The following is a 13645-nucleotide window of genomic DNA, read 5'->3' on the forward strand; positions in this document are numbered from 1 at the left end:
ACGGATAGTTCATGCGAAGTGGAAGTAAGAGAACAATATAGGGTTCTTTTATTTCGCGTTCGATTAAGATAATGTAAAAGGTTTTTATATGTGGTTCTTATTTTATAGTATTTCATATAGTGTGCTTTTATAAACGTTATACTTCTTTAAATTATCGGTGGCGGGCTGATTCACATATTCTCATCAATGTATTCATGTATCATTCCGCGAACTGATGGGAAAAGGAAAATGGGAAGTAAGGGATGTGTATGTGCATTGTCTTCTAAGTGAATGCCTGGATTCGTTTGGAAATATTTAGCGATGTGCGAAAAGTCTGGTTGCTTGTGCACAGTACTCATTTGTGTAGAGGATGGATGTATGTTGCGAGTGAATGAGTGGGAAAACATATCAAGTGCACCGAAAAATTGCATGGCTGCTAGTATTGTCTGTAGGCCCGGGGCCTACCTGTGACAAGAGCAGCCATTTGCAGTGGTAATACATTTAGTTTGATTTGAGTGCTTCGCACAGTATGCAGAAACGCGAAGGAAGAGATCGAGAAAGGGATAAAGATATACGAGACGAATCTTCAAAAAGGGTTTCACGATCAAGTGCAGGAACAAGAACTAACATGCATACAAGTCGGCACAGTGTATCCACAAGTTCGGGTGTGTTGATGGTTGGACCCAACTTCAGGGTAGGAAAGAAGATAGGATGTGGAAATTTTGGCGAATTGCGATTAGGTAAGTACACTTACTTCTTTGTTATTAATGTAAATGTACATGGTTCTTATATAATCTTGGAATCTGTCTCCAAACCTGAGACACTGTGTGAGTGGTGTACATGACACAAAATGATTGAGATTGTAACCTAAACATATTAGTAGGAAATTATTTTAAGTTGTGTTGTACATTTTATAAATTAGCAATGGCCATTCTGATAGATTGATTCACTGGATTGACTTGTGGTTGCAGAAGTCCATGTTTGTTGTGTGCCTTTATTTATCCAATGACACTGTCATCAGCTTCAGTTTTTGGACTATTAATCAGTAATGAACTGAAAATGATATGGAAGGAAGCAGTTGTGGCCTAATTTAAGGTACCTTCTTGGTATTTGCATGGAGGCACAGGAAAGAACCACAAAATGCCAATAGCTGCTCTCTGAGATTTATATTCAAATCTCAGAGAGAGACTTTCTGCGTAGTGTTAACCAGTTGGCTGTGACATGAGGTTTTATATTAGTTGTGTATTCTACTTAGGCTAGAAACTTTCATACCCTATCTAACTTTTTGAATAATTTTGGTGTACCAGTAGTGACAACCTTTATTTATCCTCTGGGTAGGTGAACCTAACCTGTCATATAATGGGGATCCTTCCATAAATTCATTACTGTACCTATGGTTTTATTAAGAGCAGAGTTAGCTTAGTCAATTTAGTGATTGTCTATGTACTGGACACCCGGGGTTTGATCCCTGACGGGCAGAGGATTTTTCTTCCAGCCTCTGTGTCCAGGCCAACTCTGGGCCCCACCCAGCCTCCTATATAATGGGTAACAGGGTTCATTCCCAGGGGTAAAGCATGGCTTCGGCATGACACTGACCACTTACCCATATCTAGTGCCATGGTTAAGAATGCATAGGAGCTACCCCCAAGTACCTACATGCTGCATAGCCGCTTTACTATTACCTATGTGAAATTAGTTGGAATTTTTTAAATTTAATTTTGACTCTTGTTTTAGGAGTTAATGGTGAATGGGTGTTTGTTGATATATGAACCTACATATACTTGCTTGTTCCATGTTCCAACATACTTCCGAGGACATAATATTTTGTTTAATTGGTTTTTAAAAAGAATAAACAATCAGTTTATGACCACCTTGTTCTGTGTACTGTGCCATATATTTTGCTTTAGTACCTTGTCTCCTGTTTCTTAAAATTTTGTATTATATTATTTTCAAGTTTCTTTGCTGAGAATTATTAATATTAAGGCCCCATAAAATTATCCTGTAATAGAGAGTCAAAATATTTTATTCCAAAGCACATTTGCATTTGCTTGTCTCCCACCTCTTTTCATGTGTCATTCTCCATCCATCATTTTTGTCCCATTCTTTCATATATTCACAGATGAATGGATGCTTTTGAAAGAGGGTTTATGAAATAGATTTGGTTTCTCTGCTTTATAGAGGTATGGTATTGATCCAGAGTTTCTTCTAGTATAATACAATTTTAAGTAATAGCACAAGTTTAAAAATAGCTGTTTCAATCCTTGGGCTGTAATTATGCATGTTTAGAAATGAATATGAATATTTACATATTTAATATTTTAGGTATTTTATTAGTTATAAAAGTTACTTTATTGTGCCATTGGAATACTTGGGTTGACTGTGTATGTTATGTAATTTAGTTCAGTATATATTAATATAGTAATTCTACCATATGCTTGTTTCTGGAAGAAAAAATACATATTGTAATCTCAGCTACTTTTTGTAGAATTCCATATTTTTCAGTCAGTTGAATGTCTTTTGTTTTATCAGGCACACTTCCATGTCTGAAGCTAGTGTTTATCACGTGTGATAAAGTAGATTTCTCTGCTGCTGTGTACAGTTTGGTATTATCCTATTAGTTTTATATGGAAATTATTCTGTAGCAAAAATTTGCCTCTGCCATTTAAAAAATTTACACATTTGAGTTACATTTACCATTCAAGAATACTTATAGGTAAGAAATACAGTACAATTTCTGTTTTCTTCCATGGTGAAAGAAATTTTTTTTTAACTTGATGTTTTGTTGTGATGCCATGTGGACTTGTCGGTACACACCAATATTTCAGAGAAACATATTGTTTCCTTCTTCAGTTCTGGAGATTTTTTGGCCTACAAGTTCACATGGCATTACAACCAAGATCATCACCATCACCACCCTCACTACCATGAGAATCTTAAATTTCATAACATTTGACTTGAAAATAATTTTCATTTTAAAAATTGGAAGTTCTATATCATGTCAGATTATAACAGATGTCTACAAGGCCTTGTTTAAATACTCTTATACTTTGTCAGAGTCTTCTGAGGAAAGAAAAAGCTGTTTTCATTTGAAACATGGATTGGGTGTGATTTTAATTATTGCCAAAGTAGCAGTGATGATACTGATAGTATAAGTGTCGTGTTGTAAGTTGGCTATTATTGCTTGGCTGAAAGTGAATGCTGGATGTTACGGTTATGATCTGTAATCCATTATTGTAGAAGTGTTTTGTGTTTTTGTAGATAAATAAGGTTATGTGTTATGAAGAACAGTGTTGGCAATGTGCAAGCACATGACAGGAAGTTGGGAAGCTCATTGGTGCAGAAGGATGCAATACAAGCATTTTTAAAAGTGATTTGTATCATGTCAGATCAGTTTGGGAACAGTTCAGTCACAAAAGTTATCATAAATTTCAGATCACATTTAGAGATTTTTTGCTCATCACTATTTGGACATCTGAATTGAAATCTAATTTGAAACTCCTGTCCATGTCAGAACATTTTTGTTCACCAGTATGTGTGGTAGTGTGAATGGTGGTGTAGCAGCTTGTTTCAGAACTACTGTTAGAAGAAGTGCATTTTGAAGAAAGGCTGTATAAGTATGAGTCAGATATGAAATTACCGAGTTCTTTCGTTTTACACATTGCTGTCATTCTAATCATGATCCACAGTATTCATAAATTTTGGTAATACAGGAGGTTGCGCATTGGTACTGTTTTTTGGGGGAATGTTAGAGATAAAAGATTTTTTCCTGTCATATAAAATATTTGCTGCATTAAGTTGCTAGTAGTATTTTTGGTTTACTGAAACTAGAATTATTAATTTTAGGTTTTTGTAACTCTTGAAATTTGATTTGTGCATAACCCTGAAGTCATGTTAGTTTGCAAAGTAGATATTTCAGTTTAACCCTAAAGTAATTATTGTGTGAGAGTGGTGTGCCAGTGACCATGCTTAATGGCTAAAGTAGGTCAGTTACGTGGGAGACTGTCTAACTTACATTCTCCCTTAACTTGTTGCAGTATTATAAAGCTGTTGGTAGCAGTGCTTTTTATTTCATAAGCACCATACAGAGTATTTGCCTCCAATTACTCTGTATTGCCATGTTTTAGTATATGTAGATAGTTGTGGCATGATTTTTGTGTTCAAACTGTTTTGTTGTTATCTGCTTATGTGTATTAGAAACTGAATTTCAAGCATGTGGTATGTCTGAAGCAAATAAGTACGGCATTAAATGTTTTGTAAGTGTAAATTACACATATTATTAAGATTATTAAAACACGTGTACTTCTATCATATAGAAATTAATTTTTAGCTGTATATTTATAAAATGGTGGTAGCAAATCATTGATACATAGCCTTACAGTATATCGTGGTGTCTTTCTGCAATCCCAGCTTTACAGTTGAATCCTGTGGATAATGAAGAACCGTTAATAAACTTGTACCCAGGTTCAGTGTCGGGTAGCCCAAATGGGTTTTGGTCTTGCCCATTTTATCATTTTTCTGCCTGTGTTTCATAATTGTGTCAGCATTGTGTGAGGTGTGTAACAGGTGTAGCAATCTAGCTTGTTATCAGAACCTTGAGCTTCACCTCAGAGCTCACATGGATTTCTCCAAGTACTTCAGTTTTTCTCATTTTGGGCTTTGAATCAAATTTGGTACTTTGTTACACTTTGAGTAAGAAAGTTTATTTTTAGTGCCTGTAACACTGCTGGCTTCAGTTAATAAGTATAACTTGGGATTGGTGGTTGATTGATGTTAACTCCTTTTTACATCCATTCAGATGTTAGTACTGTGGTAACATTTTCATAGTGTCTTGTATATTTTGCATTTTATATGAGAAATGAACACAGAATTTTAGTCAGAAACTTGAAGGAAGGAGAACACTTGTGAGAGTTATGTGTAGACTAAAGGGTAATATTAAAAGGGATCTTATATTGTGTGAAGATGTGGGCTGTATTTATCTGGCTCATGTTAGGGACCTGTGTCTGGCACCTGCAAGCACAGTAAACCTTCAGGTTTTAAAAAGACATGGAATTTCTTGGGTTCTTTGATTCTCAAGAAGAACTCCTTATGTAATTAGACATTTAATATGTATGGGATTAGGCTTTGCATTGTTACTGCAAAATTCTAATACTTACCCCATGCCTTCCCTGGAAACTAGCCTTTTGAGATAATTCTCACGTACATGAACAAGCTGTAATCATTCATTGTTGCTCCTAAGTTATGTGTGTAGACAAACATATTGAAACTTGAAATAGTTTCCTACCAATATATTTTGAGACAAAACATCAGAGATAACTTTGCAGATTGTCGTCTTTGTCCTTGTGTCTTTCAAAATAATAATGGTAATGAATTTTGTTGTTGTAGGAGGTGATTTGATATCATGGGGTCTGTAGAAATGTTATTTGGAGATAAATTTCTGTTTTCTGGCACGCTACCAAACTGGATCACTTGGCTTGTGATTACACAAATTAGATGTGGCTAGGATTGTGCTTTTACATTGTAATAACAAAAGTTTTATATGGAACAACAACCCAGAAGACAGCCAACTTTTATAATATTGTTGTTTTTGTTTGTTTGTCATCAGTCTTTCGACTGGTTTGATGCGGTCCTCCATTTTCGCCATCTTGCGCCAGTCTCTTCATTTCCACATATTTTTTGCAGCCCACATCCTCAAAAATCTGCGTCACATATTCCAATCTTTGTCTCCCCCCTACAATTCTTCCGTTCAGCTGTTAACCAATCTTGGGCGCCTCAGAATGTGTCCCACCATCCTATCTCTTCTTCTGGTAAGATTTTTCCACAGACTTCTTCCTTCGCCTATTCTGTGTAAGAAAAGCTGATTTCTTACTTTATCAGTCCACTTAATTGTGTGTTGGCTTAATGTACTGGCAAGAAAGTTAAAAATGAAGACAGAGTATTTTAATTTATATAAATGAAGGCTCACTAAGGTACAGCGATGAAATATTGAACAAATTAAAACTAAATAAACTCATGGTGCAGGATCTTTCTTTGGTAGTTGAGCTAGTCAAGAAACTCCGAACATTTATGAAACCCAAAGGTTCACCTTGTTCACAAAAGCTTGCCACTGTACCTGAAAGGCGGGATGAAAACTTGTACATTGGTAATGCGGATGAATCAAGGCAAGATGAAGGTAAGAAGATGAAATTTAAGTACTTCACAAGGAACTAGCTGGAGATACATGAACTGTATTGCCCTGGATCAGGATAGAGTTGAATTAACAGGTTTCTTTTGTGGCAGTGACACGTATTTGGGATTTATAACAATTTGGAATATCTTGAGTCGTACGTAACATAACGAATGCTCGGGACATTCTCTGTGACATTCTGGTTGGTAGTGTCTAATCATGCAAAACCAAACGGATCTTTAATCTAGAACATTTTCGACGTAATAGCAGATAAAACTGTTAATATGTCTCTCATTCTGGTGCACCCTACAAAATTGTGTAGTCCGTTAATGCCAGATCACGTTTCGTTTACTGTTGAGGATTGTGTTTAGACACAGTGATTGGGTTGGCCTCGTAGATGAACGTTGAAATTTGCAGATGTAAGGTGATTTAATTATTCTTTTCAAAGTGGGCTATTTTTGTAGTCCGTGGGTACAACATTTTCAGTAGCGTGTATTCTTATTTAGAACAAACATTTCCCTTCATTTGATTTCGCGGTCGGCCCTCAGTGGGATTATATTTCATTACTATACGATGGGATGAGGTTCCCGGATGACGTGGTTTGTATAGCACAATTTTTAATGGGATTGTACTGTTGTGTGTCGTGCCGACCAGATGGCGGCGAGCCGAGTTTGAGCCTGTGTACTGAACAGGTTCTCCACTTTTATTGATTCTTCGTTGACCCGAGTTCTGACGGTAGCATCTCTCTCCAGTCAGGGGTTTAATGTGCACAGCCCGTTAATAAACCTGTATGAGCAACATAGCCATTTCCCATCTGCCAGTGTATGAACTTTTGGAATTGATTAACATCAGTATCATGCAGGTTTATCATTAATAAGAAATTAAATTATGTAATTATTGGTTAATTCGTGGCAAATAATTTTGTGCGTGTTGGTTACTATCGCTTCGAAGTAATTAGCCCCAGCTGGATGGGTAATTATTGATGATAACCCGTGTAAGTCTGGGAACAGGGTTTCGCAGTTTATCCTTTCGAAACACTTGAATTTGTCGGCTCGTAAGCCGCGAGTTAAATCATCGGAACTGGGTCTGTGATTTTGATACCTTCGTAATAGGATCAGTAAAATGCCTTGCTGTGGGTAACACGTCGTAGCATTTCTTGGGCCCACTCAGTCTGTCCAGTGGGTAGGTTCGGAGGGTAAAGTTACCGGAGTGTCCGTGACCACGTCTGTTTCGCCGAATATGCTACTGGGCACAGGGGCAGTTTTGCCTTTTCCCTTTCGATGAAGTGTACTTAGTGGTATCAGGAACGACGTTGACGCTTACATTTTGGGTTTCATGGTTAGCACTTTTCATGTTTTGTAACAACCAGTTCCAGAATGAGAAGAGTGAAGTTCGTTTACTTTTGTAGTTCGTTTAAGGTACTTGTTAATATACAGTTAAGCTCACAGCAAGGAAATGGTACACTCGTTTATCAGTCGGTATTCCATTTTAGTGTGACTTCAGAAAGGTAAAGGAACTTTTCAAGGCGACCAATGGTTTCCTCATTCTTCAGTCAATTCCTTTTTTTTAAATTTGAGGATCGATTTTATTAAATCCGAAGTGTAAACTGGATTTATTTTCTAACTTCGTAAAAATTGTGACACTTGTAACTGCTGCTCGTGTATTGTACCAGTTCGTTTGTTTTTGGAGGTTCCGGGGCGACAGGGAGGGGGCACGAAATGCATGTAGTTCACACGTAATGGGGAAGTTGTCGCCTGCCCGCAACTTTCATTGCCAGAAGATGTTTCAGAGTGCTTTCAGGATTGGGTGTCTGCACCGAACGTTTTCGGCCGAATTTTCTTTTGCTTCGAATCGAACTACGCGAGGCTCAGATAAAAAAGCCACAAAATGATGTTTATATAAACATAGTAGGTCTAACTATGAAACATTTTTCTATGTGCTGAATATTTAACAAATAGAAAATATATACTTTTGACTCGATACCGTGTGATAGCCTTGTGATGATAGGTTTGTATATGCAGCAACGACTTTTCCCGCACTTGAGGGTATGGAATCTTGGTGTTTTCAAGACGCTGTTAGGATGAACTATTTAAAAGTGTTTTGTTTACTTTGAATAATATTGTCCCGCATTGTCTTCTGAAATATTAAGCTCATTGATTGTTGCGTTTTTCTGTAAGAGTTTTTCATATTTCAGGACGTTTTACGTCTCCGATGAAAGTTAGTGACTCGAATAGAAGCATAGGAAAATGTTTTATTGAATGACTCGTACATAATATACTGTTTAGTGAACAGCTGCTTTTCTTTCGGCAAAACAAGTTGAAGGACCAAGTGAAACACAGCTGCTTTCTTCGAATTTTCGTGTTTAGTTTTGTTCAGGTTCAGTGACCCCGTCCAAATATCGTAAAATTGATTATTTAGCTGCGTTTTGTCAATAATGCCAAGTGTATAGTTTTTTAGATCCGTAATAGATCAACTTACTCGGCCTGGGTTCGAATCCTTGTTGTGTGTTGGGATTTTATACCTCGCCCTTAACTGATCTGGGGCCAATCCCCATCCATTCATCTGCCAAGTCGGCACCGGGGTGCTTTCTCCAGAAAGTAGAGCGGCTGAGTCTGAGACTGGCCGTTTACCGTCATTTAATGTGAGTGGTCAGTGTGTGTATACATACCATATACATACCAGTCGCGTCGCCCTTAGGCACATGAGTAAATTGGATTGAGAATGTTTCCCCGAAATCTACATACGGGGCTACACGACGTCACAACTCACAGCATCTCCGTCTGCATATTTTAAGAATTGAATATGTCGAACTTTTGGTAATTTTCAGGGCTTGATTATTTATTGATAATCACGAAATAGGGTCATTCCATGTTGAATCGACACAGAAAAAGTTCAGAATTTAATCTGACCATCTCAGATTTTAATGAAGTATGGCAGGGTACAAACCGTCACATAGGTGAGTTTCCGTGTCTGATATTAGACGTTTGGATGAAATAGTTTTTGGTTTATTGAGACTTGGATTTATTTTAAAATGTCATTTTGTGGTAGTACTTGTTATTATCTCTGCTCCTAACTGAGGTATGAGGCCCTAATTAGTCTCATTTTGGAGGAATTCCTGTGATCTGTTACACACTACATTCAGAAGAAATCATTTGATTTGACCTCTGAGTTTCTCAAAATGCTACGCAACTTCGTCGAAATATTTCTTATGAACATGACGGGGTATCTGTGCATTCCAATTTTCTTCGTGACATTTTACGATAGTGGAACTTTATTAATTTGTTTTTATGTGTAGACCATCTCCGCGACATTGTCACCCTCGTCAAAGACGGCGTAAGCCAATTACTGGAAGCCCATACTAAGACCTGTACTTGCTGTCCCGTGATAGGTAATTCCTGTATTTGTAGGCCAACAGTAAGGAAATTCTGTTGAAAATCAGAAATGTGTATTCGACTGGACGAATTGTAAATGTATGTATTTACATAATTATTTATTGAAATGGGTTAAGCCAGTGGGTCATTTGGCAAGGTTATGTGACCACGGACATGAATTTTATAATCTTGGACGTGGCAACTCTTTATAGTCTTCCGGGCATAAGACAGTTTCGAAATCACGTATTTCATGGTTAACGATGTATTTGGGCAGCTGTGAAAACCCCAAGTCTCAAACAGGACTTTGATCAGCTGATACGTGTAAGCTGTTCAGGGCAGAGTTTGTTTATATAATCATTTAAACTCATGTTCGATAGGTGAACCATAGTTACTGCATCCTTTGTTAATTTAGTTTTCTCCGGCCTCGGTTGTGAAGCGTCGAATGGTAAGGTTACATGTGAACATTAAATTAGGAAGTGTTTGGGAGGAAGCAGTCTTGTTCAGTTTCAAAGTATTATGTCTGAATTTGCACTGAGATAACCGAGGAAAGCCGCGATGATGGTAGTTGGTCTCCTGACCAGAATTTGAACCGTGAATGTTTAACCACTGGACTGCGACGTTCGGTATAGCCTGTTATTTTCTCACATTACGTTGCCATACCAGCATAAGTTCGGCTTGAGGACATTCGTTCGAGATCCAAACTTCGTGCGTTATCACACAATGGATGGTCGAATGCTGTCAGTTGCTAGTGGGCTTCGACACAGTCTTTTTAATGCATTCGTGTATATTCATCCTACCTTCATACTCTTCATCTTAAAGCACGTGATGTGAGCCAAAAATAACAGTCCATGCTTGTCTTTCAATCTCCCACGAAGCTTCCCCCCCCCCCCCCCCAAGGAAAAGATTCGTTGTTTCCAACAAAGCTCAGTGATGTAGCATTTAAATTACTTCTTCACCGGTTCAAACTTCATTCTGTTTTCAGTGGATATGTGTATATTAAGGGGAATAATCTCGACGGAATTGAATACACTCGACTAATACGTTATTAATCCTGGGTTCAAGAAAAGATAGTTGACGGCATAGACCTCACATTGCATGAAGGAGGCCTTTGATGAAGATGGATCATACCGATTCGGCGTCGTTCACCCGCAGTTCAAAAATCATGTCTCATGCTAATGAAACAGTATTAGTTGGTTCGTCATGTAGAACGCAGGAATCGCTCATGATCATTTAACGTTACTTTCTCACGTTACAGAGCAATACAAATTTTATCGAATCTTCTCTATAGATTATTAACTCGAGACCCGTCTATCGAGTCCTGTATCTGTGTTTGTTCGAGGGCCGCTAGAAGTCAAAGGAGGGGGGTCTGACTGGTGGGAGGGGCAACACGTAAGGAAGCACATATTCTCCGTACTTTAGAACATTAATTTCTAGCGGCACTGCGTCAAAACCCCGACCCCAAATCATTTTCGATTTGAAACTTAGATTTCATCATGTAGGGCACATCTTTTGGACCACATGTTCACCATGTCACATAACTCCACTTTTATCGTAGGATATCTCTTTTCTACAGTTTTGAAGTGAAAAGTCTTGATAGATCATACTTCTTTGTCCTGCGACGCGTGTTGGCCACATGCTTCGAGCTCACAGTTCGAAGCCACTATAACAAAGTAAGGGAAATTACTGGCTGATCCAGTGATGAGGTAAACAAACTCATCATTGTATATACCACAGTTCCATCTGGAGGGGTGAACCGTGAACGATCCAGAGTTCTTTAGTAATATGCCTTTTACTGAAGGATTGGAATATTCATGCCCTGAGATAAGCAAAAGTTTATTTTGGCTTCAAAAAGTGAGAGATTGCATTGAGACGTGATTAAAATTCCATGGAGGACCATTGAAGGGCTTTGGACATTAAATTGTTCAAAGTCTTCATCAGATCTCTACTATATATGCAATTTTTTTCATTGTATTATTATTTCGCTGCTTTCGTCAGCATTATTACATACTGTTTTGTCATTAGAGTCACGTAGTGGTTAACAATAGATGATTGAGGGAGCTTGAGAATTGTAACGCGTTTACATTACACGTAATTTGCTTCATTCATATGTTAGAATTGTGTAGGAAAATGTTCCTCCTGTTTTATAACTCCTTTTCTAAACAAATAGACTTATTTAAGGTCATACTTAACAGCAGTCTATGTTATAATAGGCATATATCTAACAGTCTCTTAACGGACTTCGTTAAAGTGATGTAATATTTTAATAATAAATGGTAATGCACTGAGGAGAAGTACATTTAATTAGGTATATGAATGACATGAGATTTTTGCGTGTTTGGTATTTATTAAATATTGCCTTGTATCAGCTGTACAAGAAATTTGCGTCTCTGTTCAAAACAGTGAAATACGCGGAATGACAAAGGTCTGATGTGGAAAATAAATGTACTCTGTGTCTCTCTTGTAGTCTTGAAAGGATTGTGGTTGTCAAAAGCTCAAGCACTCTTCGCTCTCCAAGCTTGAAGGCTGTAATCCTGGCCGGGTTGTATCATATGCGTCGCGTCGACCATACAGTCGTATTTTCACACGACACGTTGCAAAACCGTGAAAACGGAGCGTTGTTTAATAATAGTTTTACAACTTTGACCTGAATTAGCTGACGTCTGCAATTCGGATACCAATGAGTTTTAAGGGATTGAGCTCGCTTTTCTTAGACAGAGATAATAAATGGGATTTTTCTATAGAAACTATTGCGTGCATCAGGTCTCTGATGTCTGAGTTGGTGTTCTCGATTGACAAGTCGTCTCGTATAATTCCTAGTTTCGGAATTGTGACACAAGGGTTCTTTTGCGTGGGCGCTTGTCTGTTGGGGAAATTACGTACGTTTATTAGGGCTGTATTTGCATAAACATATTTTTGAAGAATGCGGGTACGTTGTATATTCGAAGCTGCTACAAAATGCTTTTATGCAGTCACGTGTTTTGTAACTTCATTGTATCTATAAAGCCGTGTTATTGGATCGAATTTTGAGCACGGCCGTTTAAAAATGCTGTGGTTACGTCTAGATACAAAACTGTCGGAGTTTCTTGCCGTCTCGCAGTTTGTAAGCACGGCCGTGTATTGTAATTAATGCAGTGTCGAGTGTTCTAGGCTTGAGTATGCGATGTAAGCTGAACTCTTTTATCTCATTCGTTCGTATGTGGATACGCGTACGTAACGTATCTCTGTCTTTCGTGCAATAACGTTTGATGAAGTTTAGTGCGGCATCCAGACCAAATGTTTACTTCAGTTTGAGGCTGTTGATGTGGCTGTCCCTGGGAGCTATATGGCGTCGTGTAAGAGGGGAAGATTACATTCAAATTGCAAGGACTTTGAAGGAAACATACATAGCCATTTGGAAGGTAGTGTGCTAGGAATTGGCCTGTAGAGACTGAGTAAAACCATGGATGTCTATGATAGCCTTTAACATTGTTGATATTCGAACCGGGTACCTTCCAAATAAAGGCTTGAAGCGCTGAATCTACCACTTCCACACCTTACTCGGAGTCTGAACCTTTTACACGTTTGTTCAGATTTGTAGAGTAATAATTTTCTTGTCTGGAAAAGAAACTAGCTGATAGCGAACGTCTCCTGCTCTCGTGTTTGATCTCGTTGGTACAGATGAAACAGGCCTTGTTACACGCCAATATGTAATCTCTCTGCTGAGCTCTACGTCTTCGTTAACCCAACTAGCTGGAAGGTTTTGTTTAATAGAGTCAGTCACCAGAGTTGAGACAGACACATGATCAGAGGACGATCGAATATATATAGGCCCTGCTACGTATGTGGCATGTTTAACATTATTGTTCCGGTTTTACATGTCCATCAGAAGGTGTGATTAAATTTAGTTGCCAGTTTTATTATGTTGTCTTGTGGTTTTTATTAAGCACGGGCCAGTTTCTATCCCCCAAAATTGCAACTGCTAATAGCCAAAAGGGACATAAGTAATGAAGAACGTGTAGCTGTTACTTAGAAATAGAAGGCGTAACTATTTCTCATTTTATCGTAGTTTTACATTTACCTTTTCCTCTTCCCCCTTTTCCATCAATAGTTTCTTCTGCCAGTGGGAAAAGTATGCAGTACTGTTGAATGATGC

General features: G+C 38.0%; 1 protein-coding gene across 5 annotated transcripts in view; it reads left to right on the forward strand.

The window, feature by feature from the left end:
* The first annotated feature begins 17 nt into the window (after nucleotides 1–17).
* gish (casein kinase I gish) overlaps nucleotides 18–13645 on the forward strand; it is an 86147-nt gene continuing 72519 nt past the window's right edge. For all 5 annotated transcript variants that reach the window (XM_022078045.2, XM_022078049.2, XM_022078047.2 and 2 more), the window contains exon 1: nucleotides 18–719. In XM_022078045.2, the coding sequence (XP_021933737.1) occupies nucleotides 509–719 (211 nt within the window). In that variant the 5' untranslated portion in view covers nucleotides 18–508. The remainder of the gene's footprint in view (nucleotides 720–13645) is intronic.

This window comes from Zootermopsis nevadensis, unplaced genomic scaffold, assembly GCF_977971745.1.
Source record: "Zootermopsis nevadensis isolate Lab colony 2312 unplaced genomic scaffold, Znev_1.0 Znev_ptg000002l, whole genome shotgun sequence".
In the NCBI taxonomy this organism is placed as follows: Eukaryota; Metazoa; Arthropoda; class Insecta; order Blattodea; family Termopsidae; genus Zootermopsis; species Zootermopsis nevadensis.